Source organism: Talaromyces rugulosus, chromosome II (genome assembly GCF_013368755.1).
Source record: "Talaromyces rugulosus chromosome II, complete sequence".
NCBI lineage: Eukaryota > Fungi > Ascomycota > Eurotiomycetes > Eurotiales > Trichocomaceae > Talaromyces > Talaromyces rugulosus.
Window position 1 is genome coordinate 1,199,281 of NC_049562.1, and position 17,874 is coordinate 1,217,154.

The 17,874-nt window shown below is 47.9% G+C and overlaps 7 protein-coding genes across 7 annotated transcripts; 6 read left to right on the top strand and 1 right to left on the bottom strand.

Annotated features, from left to right (window-relative positions):
- Nucleotides 1-1,652: 1,652 nt before the first annotated feature.
- Nucleotides 1,653-3,664, top strand: TRUGW13939_02869 (uncharacterized protein; the record flags this gene model as incomplete). The annotated part of the gene is made up of 2 exons (XM_035486056.1): nt 1,653-2,163; nt 2,250-3,664. The coding sequence occupies 2 exons, from the start codon at nt 1,653-1,655 to the stop codon at nt 3,662-3,664; spliced, it is 1,926 nt and encodes a 641-aa protein (XP_035341949.1).
- Nucleotides 3,665-4,318: 654 nt separating this feature from the next.
- Nucleotides 4,319-6,305, top strand: TRUGW13939_02870 (uncharacterized protein; the record flags this gene model as incomplete). Its single annotated transcript, XM_035486057.1, has 2 exons — nt 4,319-4,463; nt 4,537-6,305. The coding sequence occupies 2 exons, from the start codon at nt 4,319-4,321 to the stop codon at nt 6,303-6,305; spliced, it is 1,914 nt and encodes a 637-aa protein (XP_035341950.1).
- A 937-nt stretch (nt 6,306-7,242) lies between these two features.
- On the top strand, nt 7,243-8,315 carry TRUGW13939_02871 (uncharacterized protein; the record flags this gene model as incomplete). Its single annotated transcript, XM_035486058.1, has 2 exons — nt 7,243-7,509; nt 7,584-8,315. 2 exons carry the CDS (start codon nt 7,243-7,245, stop codon nt 8,313-8,315), a joined length of 999 nt encoding a protein of 332 aa, XP_035341951.1.
- Nucleotides 8,316-8,766: 451 nt separating this feature from the next.
- Nucleotides 8,767-9,577, top strand: TRUGW13939_02872 (uncharacterized protein; the record flags this gene model as incomplete). Its single annotated transcript, XM_035486059.1, has 2 exons — nt 8,767-9,335; nt 9,394-9,577. The coding sequence occupies 2 exons, from the start codon at nt 8,767-8,769 to the stop codon at nt 9,575-9,577; spliced, it is 753 nt and encodes a 250-aa protein (XP_035341952.1).
- Nucleotides 9,578-9,679: 102 nt separating this feature from the next.
- TRUGW13939_02873 (uncharacterized protein) lies at nt 9,680-11,587 on the bottom strand (the record flags this gene model as incomplete). The annotated part of the gene is made up of 1 exon (XM_035486060.1): nt 9,680-11,587. The coding sequence occupies one exon, from the start codon at nt 11,585-11,587 to the stop codon at nt 9,680-9,682; it is 1,908 nt and encodes a 635-aa protein (XP_035341953.1).
- Nucleotides 11,588-13,164: 1,577 nt separating this feature from the next.
- Nucleotides 13,165-13,560, top strand: TRUGW13939_02874 (uncharacterized protein; the record flags this gene model as incomplete). Its single annotated transcript, XM_035486061.1, has 2 exons — nt 13,165-13,267; nt 13,325-13,560. 2 exons carry the CDS (start codon nt 13,165-13,167, stop codon nt 13,558-13,560), a joined length of 339 nt encoding a protein of 112 aa, XP_035341954.1.
- Nucleotides 13,561-14,280: 720 nt separating this feature from the next.
- Nucleotides 14,281-16,742, top strand: TRUGW13939_02875 (uncharacterized protein; the record flags this gene model as incomplete). Its single annotated transcript, XM_035486062.1, has 7 exons — nt 14,281-14,331; nt 14,387-14,410; nt 14,462-14,583; nt 14,639-15,102; nt 15,158-15,450; nt 15,502-16,202; nt 16,259-16,742. The coding sequence occupies 7 exons, from the start codon at nt 14,281-14,283 to the stop codon at nt 16,740-16,742; spliced, it is 2,139 nt and encodes a 712-aa protein (XP_035341955.1).
- Nucleotides 16,743-17,874: the final 1,132 nt, after the last annotated feature.

Sequence of the window (17,874 nt, forward strand, 5' to 3'; positions counted from 1 at the left end):
GCTCATTAGTAATACTAACGGTGAGCTAGTTAACAAGTCAATTAGCAGTAAAGTGACCGCGTGATCCAGTCTACTGTAAGGTCCCGAGACAAGCTAGCACTGATTCTACTTCTAGTTCCAAGATTTTGGCAAATGCCAGGCTGTCAGCTGATGTGAAAAAATTAATGGAAAAAATCACCAATTAGGAAGTATGAATTCCGGCGAACAAGCGGGCACTGGGTCGAGAATCCGGGGTAAAAATTAGTCAAAAAAGAGATCAGCAGACAGGGGTTGATTGGCCACCAGAGCCGAGACGAGAGAGAGAGGGACCCATCGGTCCCACGTAGTACTAGCAATATTTATTAGTTAGTACTACTTAGTAGTAGTACTACATACTAGTAGGTATTAACTTTCCAGTTAAGATTTTTTATTGTATGTTGGGTCGAGGAACAGGCGAATGAGAGCAGTGACTATTAGGTAAAACACAGCAGTCGACGGGATGATCGGATGATCTGGGCTTGCAGCTTCGAAGCTTGCTGGTAGTAGCCTGCTGTAATAGTGCTGTGTATTATATGTAGTACATGTACTGCGTATATACTCTGTACTGTACATACTATATTAGTAGGTACTTGCATCGTGAGTCTGGGGTAGCGGATGCGGCGCTGTGACTGGCCGAACAGCCGCGGCAGGTGGGGCCGCTGATCCTTCTTTTCTTTTCTTTTTTGATTCTTTCTGTATCTGTTGTGTATAGACTCATAGAGCACTCTTTATGTCGTCATGTCCTCTGTATGTAGCGACATGACTCGCTCTGTTTTGTTACTGTTGCAGCAGCAGCGAGGATAACGAAAACGGCGGGAGAATGTCGCAAGGGCCGGCCCTGACAACCATTTTTGTGGACCAGGTGGGTGTTTCGATTATGTCATGGAAAATGCACCTTGGGAGATGACCACGATGGCACGCCGCATTACACCATTCGCTTCTTAATGAACTAAGGGCTGTTGTTGGCTGTGACGGGGTTTCCATTAGCAATGGGAAATAATTACTATGGTATTATTATTATTTATGCTATTATCATTATTATCATTATTGACTTGAGCTGTCGTTTGCCGCATGCAGGCTTGCTGGGTTGCCACGAGGCTAATATCATACGTGTATCGTAATTTACACTCCATCTGAAAATACGTATGGAGTAAAAACACTGCGACAGGTATTGTGGATTACTACACCAGCATGCAATAATGAGAACGTCTTTAGACATACTTTACCCATGCCATGGCGCTGTTATCCCGGCCCGCGCACACCCACATGTGCTGAGCCAGAGTTTTGTGGAATGGGTATCTACGTACAGAAGCATATCAATGATTAAATACGACGTGCCGTATTTCCGATACGCGCCCCGACGGCAGCCGCGCCGCCGCCTGCTGGGCTCCATCTAAAAACAAAACTGTGACTAACAACTTCTCGCCTTTCTGCAACTAACATCCCTCGTCGCCCCCTCTCGTTGTCCTTCTCTTTTTGTGATTTGATCCGTCGAGTCCGGGGCATTTTTTTTTATTTTTTCATTATTTTTTCCCCTTCCTTCTGGTGGAACCAACTATCCCCCTCCTTGTCTGGTGTCCAGCACTAGTTGTTTCGGTATATAAAGAGACTTCCCCGTCTGGGTGGCGACCACCATGGGCGGCCCAACAACTTCAGTCGCGCCAGAAAACCAGAGCCCTCGTATTCCAGTCAGAACAATACGAGAAGATCTCTCCAGAGATTCATCCGAGTCGCCTTCGAGATCGCATTCCAGATCTGATAGCGTCCGGCGGGGTTCATTCGGCTCCGTCAAAGAGGACGTCGACGGAATAGCTCAAACCTTTGTCGTCAGTCATCCACCAACAACACTCCAACAACAACAACAGCCTGGCAGTAAGCACACCACCGGGATGACTGCTGCTGTCGAGCACATGCCCGACTTTTGCTGTCCCTGTGGTGGCTTTCTGGGCTGGAAACAGATTCGTCTTCGAGGCCGCAAATTGAGCAGGAGCTATAGCGACCTGCGCCGTCTAGGTGCTGTGAGCTCGTCCAGCGAGTGGGTATGGGACACAAGCGATGGACGTCCAGCTCTCGGAGAACCTCTGCCGGAACAAAAGGCCAAGAAGCCCCGGCTTTCTATTGAAGAATTGCCCGTCGAAGTGCTCAGTATGTTTTCTACTTCTAGTTTCCCCCACAGCTATATATATATATATATATATGTCCAGCTTGTTTACTAACATTTGAGCTTCCAGTCCAAATCATATCCTACTTGGAAGTCGAGCTGCCGCCAAATGGCTACACACCTCGCAACATTGACCTCATTTCATGCCTCTTGACTTCTCGCACCCTGCACTCGGCAACCCTGAGTGTGCTATATCGCAACATCACCGTTCCCCACTCTGTCATCTTCTCTAAACTGCTAAAGCACGTCGTCAACTACCCAGCGCTAGGCACCATTGTCCGTCGCCTTGACTTTTCTCACTTCACCTCTATCGGTCTCGGCCGTACGCGGCAGATGAATGCCGAGATTCAGAACCTGACCGCCAAGACGCTTTTACAGTGTCTAGACTTATTCCCAGACCTAATGGAGGTCTTGCTACAAGAGCATGTCGAGACTGATATCAACAGTGCCGTGGTTAGCAAGATATTTGGGGGCTTGCCTAACCTGCGAGCGGTCGATCTCTGTGGCTGCTCCTCGCAAGCCTTCTCGACGGGCTTCCTGGAAGCTTTCAAGATATCCACCGACATTCCAGCATACTTCCCGCGGCTGAAGAGGCTGTCCCTACATGAATGTAGCGGGCTTTCTCCCGCTGTTTTTCAAACACTCCTCCCACGACTCGTCAATCTGACCCACTTGGACCTTGGGCATACTCAGATTACAGAAACCGCACTGTTCTCTCTGTCAGATACTGCTCAATTGACTCATTTGAATCTCTCCAAGTGCACGCGGCTGTCGGGACCCCAGGTTATAAAATTCTTGACCACGCACCCTGCCGTTACCGAGTCTCTGGTCTACCTCAACCTCATGACTGATCCGTCTCGTTACCGACTTCTCGAGGAGGAAGACGTGACTGCTTTGTTGCCGAACCTTCCATCGTCTCTCAAGTCTCTGAACTTGAATGGTGCACGGGTCACATCCGAGCATGCACCTCTACTACTTCCCTTGACGAAACATTTGGAGGAACTGGGCCTGAGTGGAGCAGATCTATCTATCAACGACTTGAACTCTTTCTTTGTGCCTCCCGTCCAACAGTCAGAAGCTGGTGCTGACGTCGATGGCAATGTTGACCAAACGTGGCAGCCACCAGCCCTTCACTACCTCGATTTGAGCAGGGTTCCGCAAATAACACTACCGACTCTATTCAACTCCAATAAATGCGTTCTCGTTTCACCCCGCAGCATGCCACTAGCCGTCATCGAGTTGAGCGAAAAACTCATAACGCCTCTTCGCGATCGAACAAAATCCACGAGATCCAATGGATGGGTTATAAGAGAGATTGGCCGACGCGGTTGGTATGTCCGAGAGCCAGTGAAGACAGACGTTGTAGTTGCAGACGATGGCTCGCGCTGGTGGAAGATGGGCGCTCGGTGGTGGGGGATGAGAAAAATCCCTGTTACAGTCGGCGAGGTCGGAGGTATCTACGGTCACTACATGTTCAAGAAGTGACCGGTCTTCACCTCGGTTATTCTGGTTCGAACCTGATTTTCTTTTTTTTTTTTTTGGGTTTTCAGTTATTGTTACCTCACCATCTCCTAGCATGCATTGATGGCGTGAAAGTTGCATCTTGAGCGTTTGACATATTTTCGATGACTGCATGGGACGACACATTGAACGAATGCCTTGCCTTTTTTTGGCCTTTTTTTTTTAATACTGCAAAATACCTTTTTAGCGTTGGTGAGGTCGGCTATATTGTTGTCAGGCTATGTTATATTCTTATGAAAAGTGTATTGATGAGCGAATTTAGAGTTGAAAAGTCAATTCATTATATCCATTAGCGAGAAAAAGAAACAAATCAAAATATTTATTCTCTTTTTAAAAAAATTTCCTTTCATAAGCTACGTCAAGTTTCTAGACGCATCACGTGACTTCGCGATTAATTTGAGCGTTGGGTCGACAGCGTCGGAGGCAGCAGCTCAAACACTTCTCTTCACACGCTTTCCACGGGTCTCGGTCTCTGCCCGCGAGTCTCCAGCCCTCACGAGTCAAACCACCGTCAACTCACCTCACGGTCCCCGATGGAAGGAGGTGGAGGCGGGGGAAGTAGTGTCACACGTCCGGTTTCACTGCCGTGAAGACTTGACTTGCCCCCCCAAACTCGAGATGGCAGCAGCTCCGTCCAGCTCGGCCTCTTACAAAAAGAAAGACGGTACTCTGACCGTTGCCAAAGACCACAAGTCGATATCATGGATTCCAGCAGCGGGCGGCGCTGGGGGTGCGGTGACTGTGGCAGTCAAGAATATGACTAGTATGTATACTGCTCACTCTCACACACAAGTTTTCTTCAACTCTTGTCATCTAACAAAGTCGAATCCTTTTAGATCTACAGCAAACCCCTGCAAATAATCCAAAAGTGATGCTGAAAATCTTCGCCCAGCAAAACGACACACAGGAGAACTACGTTTTCACATTTACGTCCGGCGCAAACGCCCGTACAGAAGCCGACGCTATCAAAGAAGCCCTCAGTGCCGCAATCACAGCAGCCAAAGCAGCCTCTGCCCCGGCGGCGGTTCCGGAGGTATCGACAAATGATGGAGTCTCTGCGGCCATGGCGATGGCAAACGCCATCTCGTCGGCCGGCACGGGTCAAGCTGCTTGGGATGACGATAACAAATTGAAGACGGATGCAGAGCTGCAACAGTCCCTGCTCAAATGCGACCCGAATCTACAGCGCATGTTTATGGAGTCGCTTCGCACAAAACCCGAATCACTGTCAGGCGGTAACTTTGTCTCCCAGTTCTGGTCAACCAGAGTGCATTTGCTCCGAGCGCATGCTATAGAGAGAGCGCAGTTGCGTGGCTCCTACAACGTTTTGTCGTCGCTCAGGCCGCGGACAGATAATAACGTTACAAAGCTCAATATCAGCAAGGAACAGATTCAACTAATCTTCAACCAGCACCCCTTGGTCAAAAAGGTCTATGACGAGAATGTGCCTAAGCTTAGCGAGCAGCAGTTCTGGTCTAGATTCTTCCAGAGTCGACTCTTCAAGAAACTTCGTGGCGAGCGATTATCCGAATCCGACGCCACAGATAACGTGCTAGATAAATATCTCACCGTGGATGAACATGCCGATCGAGTCACAGACACCCACGTGCCTCACTTTCTTGATCTGGCTGGAAATGAAGTTAATCACAGTCAGCGACAGGGCAATCGCCCGGATTTCGACATGCGGCCTGCCTCGATCGAGAAGGTCCCCATTATCCGGACTCTGAATGCACTAAGTGAAAAGATCATGGCCAACGTCGCGCCCGCTGATGGGGATCCTTCTGCGCCTGTTGGGATGGATGAAGAAACGTACAATAATTTGGTGCTACAAGATCTCAAGGGTGATGAGGAGCAAAACCGAATCATGCTGAACATTCGAGACCAAAGTCGATTTTTCGCCCAGGGCAAGGAACGTGAGGGTAAGGAGGGGGATCTACTCGCCAAGCAAAACCCGGAACAGATCATTACATCTATGCGCGGAGATGTGGCAAAGACATTCGCTGCCGGTGGCTTGTTTCATTTGGGAAAGATCATCGAGCCCGATGAAGACGACAGCGATGAAGAGAACGCCGCCGCGCCGAAAAAAGCTGTTGGATCCAGGGCGAGCCTACGGCAGGCATCTACGCAAATCTTTGACGCGATTCGGGAGCGCAGAGCACAAACCGAAGTCTCCCCCAATGCAGGGACTTGGGGACTGTCTACTACCCTCTTTGATCGCCTAACGTTGACTCATGCAACAACCACAGAGTTTCTGCATCAATTCTGGCACGCCTTTTTGTCTGGAAATCCAGAGCGAGCCGGCGAGCTCGCCTCTCTCGTGGAATCACTGAGTCGGGCCATGGACCGTATCAAAGCTGTCGCCGCTGACGCAGAAACCGAAAAACAGGCAGAAGTCAATCGGCTGAAACAAAACGCCCGCGACGTCTTCGCCGCAACGGGGAAGAAAATTCGCGTAAACTTGGCTGGTGTTGGTGGCGGCGAAAAGGTCGTTAATCAGCTACTGGGGCCGACGATATCGGCTTTGAGTCTGGCCAGCAACAAATATAAAGACGCGCTGGCAGAGGCGACAGCTGCTGCTTCCAGGGAAGATTCTCTGGCACCTTGAGATCTATCTATATGTATTTCTATGTTACTATTTCGCGACGAATTACGAGTTGACCGTAAAAATTGGTCTAACAAAAGAATGAATTTATCCATATCAATTGATTTATCGATGGTAAATTGCAGAACGAAAAACTGAACTACTCTCGCAAATTCGGCTAGGATGCTATAACGAAAGCTGACTGTGATTTCGAGGGCAATACTTGCTGTGGTGGTAATATTCCATGTGGTTGCTGGGAATGAACGTACAACTGGGAAAGCCTAGTTGTTAAGGGGTCCTATTTCCATCTTATATATATAAGGACCAGGTAATATTCAATGTTGGGTTATGAGTTTTCAATGTTGTCTAATGGAAATCGGTTTCCTAGAGGGTGGCCAACATATATGATTTTTGTATACTACTCTTCAATGAGAAGATTGATGCCATTCGTTATGTGTAAAGAGCATATCCGATAGTTCCTTTGGGGCTTAATCAGTTGCAATAGACTTAATAATAATGGTAGATGATATATTTTACAATATCTAGAACGTATTGTAATTCTGGTATTACGTTTTCAAATCTTACCGGGCCCGAGTTGTCGCTGACCTTGATCTACTGGGCCGTGCTAGCATGATGCCACCGCCAAAGTAAACGTAGCTCACGACCTTCTTCATCCTATTATTGAGCCCTGACTCTGGCGTCAAGTGGTATTGTTCGATGCCTCTAGAGTCCCCTCCTGATCCGCTCTACTCTCATTGTCTGCCACCCCGTCGTCGGAGCTTCACCCTTTAGGCCACGTCACCGCCGTCAAACTCCCAAGCTGCGACTCATTCAACATCACTTGCGTGCTGCTCACGATTTGCAATCAATGGACGGTTACAACGATATATAACAAATAAGTGACCATATTTCGTTTGCACCAGGGAAATTTAGAAGAAAGAAGTCTCAAGAGAGGTCCACAATGCTGTCGTCCGGCTTTACCAACGCGCCCGTCACCAAGTTTCTGGTCATCTACATTGTCGCCTCATCTATCGCCTTGTCGATATTCGACGCCAAGCACCTGGCTCATATCTTGGTGGTCCCGCATCTATGGCAGTATGGCCAGTTTTCAAGGATACTGCTCTGGCAGGTAGCTGGATACGCAAACTCGACCGAGGTTTTGTTTGCCGCGATGCTGGCATATCACTTACGAGTTGTTGAGCGCATGTGGGGATCTAGGAAACTGGCTGTGAGTTTTTCCTTTCGTTTGTGTTTTGAATCATCGTTTCTTGAAACAGTCAATAGCTGACGCTCATGGTGCAGACATTTCTCCTGTCAGTGCTGCCTTACACCACCATTATCGCGCCTCTGGTCCTGTCGCTTGTGCTGCGGCCTCTTTCGTTCAACAACCTGAACTATCTACCGTCCGGTCCGACTGCGATTATATTCTCTGTTTTGGCGCAATACCATGCCACGATTCCTCATACATTCAAATATCGCATTTCCACCAGCGGTGGAAGCACCGGCCGTCGTAACCCCAATGCAGCCAACAGCAGCGACAACAACAATAACAATAACAATAACAATAACAATAACAATAACAATAACCAGGTCCAAAACAGCAAACCATCTTTGACAATACTCTTGTCTGACAAGTCAACCACATATCTCGTCGCAGCACAGCTCGCCCTGTCGCAATTCCCCGCATCACTCCTGCCCGCAATCACCGGCTGGGCTGTCGGCGTCGCCTGGAGGGCCGATCTTCTCCCAGTATCTCGAGGAATCGCACGAGGCTGGCGAGTCCCCGCGTGGATAGTCGGGGAAAAGGAGCCTGCTCGGAGATCTTCACCGGCGAGTGCGTCCGCCACCGCAGCAGCAACCGGGGGAGCAGGAGGGAGCGGAGAGGACAGCGAGCAATATGAGAATCTGCGGAGAAGACTGGATGCTGCATCAGCTGCGGCAGCTGCTCAGCAGGCAGCTGGTAGCAGCGTGGCAGGGGAATCAGAGCAGCGACAACGACGGCCTCTGTTAGAGAGATTTACGAACGCATTCTGATTTGGATGGGAAAATGACTCTTTTTTATATTAAACCATATACTATCATTCACTTATTTGATCTATATATTTTGGACTGTTCCAATGTACAAATTTATCCCCGAGGCAGAGAGTCTCGGCTTGTATCAACCGATCTTGTGAGTAACTCGGAGTTTTGTCCGATAACTATATGTCCTTCATTCGTCTCCAGACACCGTGCACCAGCCAAGTGACAACCCACTCTGTCTGACAGCCAATGATGTCGTGCAAGAGTGATTCCATTGAGACTGGATTGAGGGGTCTGGGGAACCGCTCCGGGGTTATGCGGGGTTCATATTGTGTTTATAGCCTGGCCCTGGCCAGACGTCAACTGTCCTCGGCAACTGAATTATTTTTAGTTCCTTGTCTTCTTTGTCTTCGCTTCTCTTGGCTACCATCCTCTATCTTAACCATTTCCCTACCAAGTCTTCACCATGCCCGGCCGCCTCGAAGGCAAAATCGCCATCGTCACCGGCGGAGGCTCAGGCTTCGGCGCCGGCATTGCGCAGAAATTCGTCTCAGAGGGAGCCCGAGTGCTGATTGCTGATCTCTCTGAAGAAAACGGCAGCAAGATTGCGCAGTCGCTCAACTGCAGCTTTGCGCGAGCCGACGTCACCAAGCGCGCAGACTGGGAAGCGCTGCTGCAAACAGCCCTCGATACGTTTGGCGCGCTGGATATTGTGGTCAACAATGCTGGTTCGACATACCACAACAAGCCAACCGAAACAGTCACCGATGATGAGTTTGACATGGTCATGAATGTGAATGTCAAGTCTATTTATCTGTCGTCGAGCGTGTTGGTGCCGTACTTTTTGAAGAACCAGCGCAAGGGCAGCTTTATCCAGATCTCGTCGACTGCCGCGCTGAGACCGCGACCTGGTTTGACCTGGTATAATGCGTCCAAGGGAGCAGTCAGTACGGCAACGAAGACTATGGCCGTGGAGTATGGGCCCAAGGGGATTCGCTTCAATGCCATTTGTCCAGTGGTGGGGAGCACTGCCTTGTGAGTTTCCTCTCTTTTTGAATTTTTCTTCATAATAATCCTGCTAAGTAATTGCTAGAACTCATCTCTTCATTGGCAAGCCTGATACGGAGGAAAACAGGGCTGGCTTTGTCTCGACTATCCCGCTGGGCAGACCGAGTACCCCGGCAGACATAGCCAATGCTACTTGTTATCTGGCGAGCGATGAGGCGGAATTTATTACAGGTGTGGATCTAGAGGTTGACGGAGGGAGATGTGTCTAGTGGAATCGATATATCGATCATCATGTGGGAGAAGAAGAATGTGATAGTACAATACATGTATTATTTATGACAATATAAGATTCAGCCTATATACATGTATGACTAGGTTATTCTTTTCATCCACACCCTCATACCCCCGTTCCCACCCCGGTTCATTCGCAGGAAAAACGGCACAAATACCACTTTCCTCGTTGTCTCGCTGTACTTCCAAGGTTCTGAACCATACAGGGAGTTCCAGTTCTGATTAACCAGATATTTTCCCTGCGTCTCCACGGTCACTATGTCCTCAACCGATGCAATGGTTTTGGGTACATCAGCCACCACAGGGTCATCGACCAAGGCAAGATCATGAATATCAACGCCAGGGTTGTCGACATCCTCGGCACAGTATACAAGTGGTCCGAGCATGATGCAGACTTCATCCTTGCCCGTTTTTGGGTGAGCGTACACTTTTCGCGGTTTTACAGAAAAGGTCAACGTGACTTTTGTGTTGGTAACGGACGGAAGGTAGAGATAGCCATCTTTCACTTCACCATCTGGTACTGAGCACGTGTACTCTGTGCCAACCCAGTTGGGGATACGGACGGCAAGTCTGATTGCTTGAGGACCCTGGACGTTTAGTTCGACAGAACCCTCCCACGGCTGGCTTGACTTTTGCTGGATCGTGGTTCCGTTACTCTCCGGAACGGTAAAATCACTATCAATAAAAAGATGAACAGCAACAAGATTTTCATGGTGGGAATATATAAACGAGCCCAGTGATCCTAGAAGCTTGGCTACATTAGGCGGACAGCAAGCAACTTCAAACCATGTGCTACGCTCTTTCGGGCGGCCCGTACACGTTGCCAGCGGATTTTGATAGTAAAACGACTTGCCATCCATCCCGATCGCACCCAAAAACCCATTGTACAATGCCAATTCCATGACATCTGCATATTCGCTTCTGAGCTCCTGCCGCAAGAGCTTCGAGCACCAGATGATCAGAGCAAATGTAGCACAAGTCTCGGCATAGCACCCGTGGCTTTCCTCCGTGTCGCTCAAAAAGTACTCTGCACCAAATCCTTCCCACTGTCTCATTGCTCCGAGACCGCCGGTAATGTACATTTTTTTGTGGATGGTATTGCGCCAGAGCCGCTGCAGGGCATCTTTCACCTCGGTGTCTCCCGTGAGGCGGACATATTCGGTGCCTGCAGTGACAAAGTACATGGCTCGCACGGAATGCCCGTGAATCTCGTCTTGCTCTGCAAGAGGCGCATGTGCTTGGTGATACTCATAATCTCGGGGTTTCGTGTAGTGGGCTAGCATTTCTGAGCCCATGTGATCATAAGGGTCCCCGCCTCGCGCTTTGGCTTCGTGGTCGTAGAATACCTCTCCATTGGCGTCTTTCTTTCCACGCTCGAGGATAAAGTACTTTGCCAGCTTCAACGCGAGAGGGTCACTGGTCATGTCGTAAAGTCTCAACAAACCCAACTCGATTTCTTGATGGCCAGGATACCCATGGAGCTTTCCTTCTTCCGGACCAAACACAGAATCGACATGTCTCAATGCCTTCATCACAGGCTCTAAAAGCCTTCCACTTCCAGTCAACGTTTCATACGCTACACAAGCCTCGACCAAATGTCCGAGACAGTACAGCTCGTGCATGTCCCTCACATTCGTCCACCTGTTTTGGATTCCCCTGACCGTGTAGTAAGAATTCAGATAGCCATCCTCATGCTGGGCCGCACGAACCATGTCAACAACTTTTTCGACCTCATCATATAGATCAGCGTCGTCGTGCTTCATCAAAAAGTAGCATGCGGCTTCGGTCACTTTGTAAATATCCGAGTCCCAGAAGGCGTGCGGCTTGATCTCGTGGCCTTCTTTCCATGTTAAACAGTACCAATGGCCAAGAGATTTTTGAGTTTTTATTATTGCAGGAATAGTAATGAGCCGAGATCGGGATAGCATGGAGCTCCAGAAGGGGGAGGTGATGTTGACATGACGAACCGAGCCAGGTGAGAAGGCCATTTTTCTCGCTAGTTTATGAACATTGAATTCAGGAACCGCAGATATATTACTATTTTAATATTTGAACTTCTTTCTGGTCTACTTATACTGGCAACATATGGCTCACATGTAATACCGTGTACCCCGCCGGAGAAGATGGTTGCCCTAGACCTGCCGAATCCGGCAATTATCCGGGTCGTCCATCCCGCATCGGGGAGAAACCCTAACTTGCTAAACAACATGTATATCATTCAAGTTTCAAAGGATACGCTATTAATCCCTAGGTTTGACGGTTGTCGACTTGCTGTGAATGTAACTTCGGTCAAATCGACAAAAGCCTGGTGGTTGGACGTTATAGCATACTACTTGGGTTGCAATGATACATGTACGTCATTGTAGTATTCTTGAAACTCGATAACCCGATGTTCCGTGTGTTCCTTGAAGAAAATCTCTGCTGAAACCGCAGGGCGGAATTATCAGAAGAACCGTCCCATGATAAACTAGACTAGAAATCTAAATGCGTCAAATCGCCTTTCCATGTTTGAATGATAATTCGAACAGCGACATTAGCCAAAGGCCGGCGATTTTTCTCCTAAAGAGACACCGTCTTTAATGTTTTCTTTCTTAGAACCGTGAGTAGGACCAGACTGGACACGTGACACGACGACGAATATTGAAATTATCACAGCTTGATTTTGTATCTTAGGTCTACACGTACATACCTCTGTATTTAGTAATAATCTTGGTCTCTAGCTTACAGTCTTAAAGCAATCTGCATTTAATTGATAGTTGGGTATATACATAGACATGGTTTGTCGAGATGACACATCTGGCCTGACTATTTATAGAAATCGAGCCATATAGCCATTCAATATTCACTTTACAGACGGCATCTGAAAATGTACGTGAGCTCGAAAAGCCAGATTATCATAGCCCTGTCTTCTAATACACACTTTGTGGCTGTGTTTCTCGGAAAGGGTCCATATTAGCTAGGGTCCGTCCGGATTGCCCATGCTAAATTTCAATAGTTCCCAGAGACCAGAATTGAAAAAACCATTTATCTTAGCGGACCTCCAATAATAGCTAGTATCAGGCTATCAGCCACCAAACCACAAGATGCACACGGGATCACACCCTAGCATTGTCGTTAATTCGTGGATTTTTCTCGGCGACCCCGCCATGCCGTGCTCAATCGCTGTGGGAATGGATGGCTGCGAAATGAACGATCGGAGGCTGTGGCGTATTCCTAGGGCTAATCGCGATCACTGTGTGGAAGTGTGTTGGGACATTGCTCGTCTCGATTGGTTCACGGGCAGAGGCTTGTCGTGATCAAGCTTCACACTAATGCAGTAGTCGCTTATAGTCTCCTCGGCTCGATCTGATGGTGAGATACGCGCCAGAAAAGCGATCAGACTTGAGCCCCGCCCAGTTCATGAACTGTAACCGAGGAGGGGTATTTATACGATGGAAACCCCTCGGTTGTTTTTCTTATCTTTTCTTTTTCCTCTCTCTCTTCAGCCAGTTTGAGTCAAGATCAGTGTTTGAGCATCTTTTACACTACTACTTAAATTTAACAAGAGTCCAACTTGCCTATCATCATGAGCTTTAATAACAACAACGACAACTTTGGTGGAAACCAGGGTAACCAGGGCAATTCGGATGAATCTGGTGGCTTTGGAAGCCTGCTGAACAAGGCGGAAGGTGAGACTATGCCACCACGTTGATAATAATAACCTTTACTAAAGATTATTGGAATAGGCTTGATCAATCAAGGTGGTTCCAACAACAACAGCAACAACAATAATAACAACAATAATAACCAGCAAAGTGGTTCGGGCAATGGCCTCGACCAGAACATTGACAACACTGTCGACAATGTCGTCGACAAGCTTGCGGACCAGTACATTCCGCAAGGTACCGATGGAATCGCAAACAAGGAGATCAACAATGCCATCAATGGTGCCATCAACGACCAGGCGAATAAATTCTTCTAAATAAGAACTAGGGGGTCTTGCTGATCAATGTGTATACTTTCTGACCGGGTTCTACCTGAGCTGCGATGAGAGTGCTACTGTGATTTCTTTGTCTAGTCGCATAGCTATTATTAACTGATTAATTAATATAGTTGAAATAACCAAAACACGTACCCCGTAAGAACCAAGTTATCCATAAGGCGAGAACACTAGTTTGAGGAAATTGTCTTCGCTATACCATCAGATGGAAAGAAAGTAGAGGACAAGGCTCATTCCTGAAAATCAGGGTTGAGAAAAAAATCAATACCATAAAAACGTGGCTTTTCAGACTATGAGAGCTAGCCACTACAATAAGAAAGAAGGATTGCCTATATTATGTTCAAGTTCAACATCTCGGAGCCGGCCTCCGCGGATCAGGCAACTTGGAAAGCAGCACTGATCAGCTTTGGCAGCCACATCAAATATGAGCCTTCCCATATTTATAGTGCCAACTATGTATACACCCGAAAGCTAATATTTCTGAAAATCTTAGGAGAATATAGACTTGACTGTTGAATGTTGCCTGAATTGGCAACTTCAGAGCATCTATATGCGCCTTTCCTCTTCTGGACTAGTCTCTCGGCCTCGGGGTCCGCGGACATCTTAAGCTTAGCATAAACCCCAGAGTCAAACCTCTGTCGTATTTCATGGGTTGGTTACAAATAAATTGGACTATTTGTATCAACTAGAGACCCTGAGAAGATGGCTGAAGCATCTGAAGCCCCGGGTGGAACTGGGGTTTATCGACGAGCTGTATGTCTAACCTGGAAACTTTGTTGGCTCCTGCTAATTGATATCTTGATGGCAGTGCGATCAATGCCGGGTTCGAAAGGTCAGTTTCCATGTCTCTTGTCATCCCGGAAGATACTAACTCGCCATTCAGATACGTTGTGACAAGGAGATTCCCTGCTCCAACTGCGTATCAGCGCAGAGGAAATGCAATTCGAACAGCCTCCTACAGAAACCAAGGGAGACCCGGCATAGGGTTCTCATTTCTCATCAATAGTATATTTCCCTTGGTATTAGAAAATATCGATGTAAAATCTAACCAATAATCAAGTGAACGCAAAATCGACAGCTTCGAAGCCCGTTTCAACGGGATTGAAGAGCTCCTCCGCAATCTCACTACATCTATCAACTCCAACAATGGTTCAAAACCCAACACAGCGTCGACAACTGCAGAGCCCAGGCCAGTCTACAACGAGCCACGGCCGCCGTCATCAGAAGGGGACAAACAACCCCAGCAAGAACCATTCGAGGGCAACTCATCCATGACAGCACACACAGTCTTTGCAAGCAACTTTCTCAAACAGGCCGTGACATCCACCCCGCTTGGGCGACAGCTGAGTCCGGACTTTCAGAATGCGCTGGGATCGCTGCAGCGAATCGTCCACAGTCAGAACAAGAAGAGCATCCCGTACGACAGCAAGTTTGCACATCGGAAACCGCTTCCCAAGGGAGGGTTCAGCCAGTTGCCATTGCCGCCCACTGAGGTTGTCTTGAAACTGCTGCGGGAGATTAAGAGTCAGTTAATCCATCATCAAAAATAGAAACAGTCAGTAAACCTAACAACATGCAGCCGCACCTCCAATGACATTTATGATGAGCTGTGCATTCATCTCTGTCGACGACTTTGTCGAGTCCTGCCGCAAGGTATTCTTCGCCACCGAAGACTACAGCCTGGAAACATTCATTATCGTGAATGCCGGTCTGCATCATCTGTTTGAGGAAAAGTCGGTCACGGGCGAGTCCATGAGCGAAGAGTTTGTCAAATATCATTATCTTTGCAGAGACAACCTCGAGACTGCCTTGGCAAACCTGCCATTCTTCTTTCATCCTAAAAAGGAGATGATTGAGGCTTTGTTGCTGGGTGTAAGTTTACACACACTCTTTTGTTGTTGTCCATTCTGAGATTGATTATAGGTCACATACTCAATCGGCATCTCCAAGTTCACTCTTGCCTGGGAGCTCAACAGCGCGGCAGCAGGCATGTGCCGGACACTTGGATGGCATCGTCTAAGCGATACAGGGGACGAAATTAACCAAAAAAACGCGTCTACCTTTTGGTTTTGCTACACACTAGACAAATCCCTCTCACTGCGGTTTGGGCGGTCGTCCATCTTCCAAGACTGGGACATTTCGACACCGCGCCGATTTGGTAACGGAAAGCCAGACCCGCTACAGGGCTCGCTGGAGACATGGATGGAATCGTCTCGCATCCAAGGCGACATGTACGAGCACCTATACAGCCCCGCAGCACTGTCCCGACCCGCCGAACAGCGCGTGGAAATCGCACAGTTACTCGTAGTCCGACTCAAGCAGTTATGGCAGCAGATGGAAGGGTTCTCGGCAGCGTTGAAGCGCGAAAAACGCGCGATGGTGGAAGCGCGCGTCCAGGATGTCAGAGACCAAGAATGGCGCATGACGAATCTCGATATGATGCTCAAGGCTGGCGAGGTTAGCCACTGGACGGCGCTGACGCTGGTGTATCGCGCGATACCGAGCGTCCATAGCAGTTACAATGCTGAGTGTATTGAGGCGGCCAGGACGGCGTTTAGGTGTCATGAAGAATGCATGAATCTGACCTCGAGCAGTCTGTTTGCCAAAATTGGCTATCTACACTGGTCTGCTTCTTCCTCATGCCATGACCTATACGGAAACTCTCTAACACACACTACAGGACAATCCTATTCACCCCGTTTACCCCCTTCATCGTACTCTTCTGCCACGTGATAGAAACCTCCAACATGGACGACCTAAAACGCCTAGCCCAGTTCGTCACCAGCCTGCTACCAGCCCTCAGCATGTCACAGCCCGTCGAAAGGCTACACCGGCTGTGTCAGGTTCTGCACCAAGTGGCCGGGCTCTACGTCGAAGCGCGAGCTAAGGCTAAGCAGCAAGACAAAGAAGAGATGGGTATGCTTGGCAATAATATTAATGATTTTGACATGTACCTGTCTCAGTTAGGGCTTGTACCGCGGCAGACCACCACCACTACCACCACTACTAGTAGTAGTAGTAGTAGTGGTAGTACAGATTTCGGCATGTTGGTGGATGATGACGAGTCGGCGCAGCAGTTGGCCGGTTGGTTTTCGGGGAATAGTCATGTCATGGGCTTGATGGAGGAGGAGGATCTCTCGGAGTTTCTGCTTGATGTGCAATAATAATACCAATACCAATAATAATGCACCAGCACATAAGAGAAGAATATTTGCAACATCTCCCTCCCTCCGCATCTTCTCCATGTTACATCAATCCACAAAAAAATCTTCTCCCCAGGTCAAGGCATAGCATATCCACCCCCATATCCTGACAATAAAACCCACAATTCATCCTACATGTCAACTAAAATAAATCCACTCTTTTTTCATTTCTCATTTCCGTAGAACATTATTGACTTGTAAAACAATATGTCCATGCACCACCACCAACAAATGACAAAAGTCAAAACTTGAAACTTGACCGTCTTGCCTATTCCCTTCACCGACCAAAACTACTAGCGAACCAGCACGATAACAAGCACGACTTCTCAGACCCAATCAAAGTATACATGCATCCATTGAATACAAAACGGGTAGAACCGGAAATGAACAAATGGGGAAAGAGAGGGGCTATACCCTAAGCCCTCATCAGGTTTAACCCCGAAACAATCCAATCAGCATATCGCCAAATTAATCCCTCGCTTTTTTTTTTTGCCCAAAATTTCGGCCCGAACGGCGGAGGTATCATCCTCTCGGATAGGACAGGGCAGTAGTAAGGCGCAACTAACTGAATCTGGTAATTTCAACGGCTCAATTCAATAGTAGTTAAAGAAAACATGCGGCAGGCGAATCATATGCCAAGGCGATGAAATCTCTGAAGTTTTCAAATACTTCTTTTACTACTGTAGTATCTACTACTAATATTAATATTGCAACCTTTTGTCAAATAGTTTGCCACTCACATCTCAGACAAGTCGGACGGACCGGAAACGCTAAGATGGGTTAGAATATGCGCGATAACAATGGTAGGCAATCAGAAAAGACCTGACCATTGACCGCAAAAATGAAAAAAACATGAATAGAGTTTAACGTAGTTTCACCGTCATTTAGACGTAAATGTAAAGCTGAGGAGAAAAACTCAATCGACTGTCATGACACCGACACTTACTATACGAGTATCGATCAGCAGGGGAACGGTGGCAACTGTTGCCACCTGGAAATAATTACAATCAATTTGATGATTTTACGATGAAAATGTAAGTAGAAATGTAAAGATCAATGATCAGTCTGATTCAAACGTGGCTGTCGTAATAAT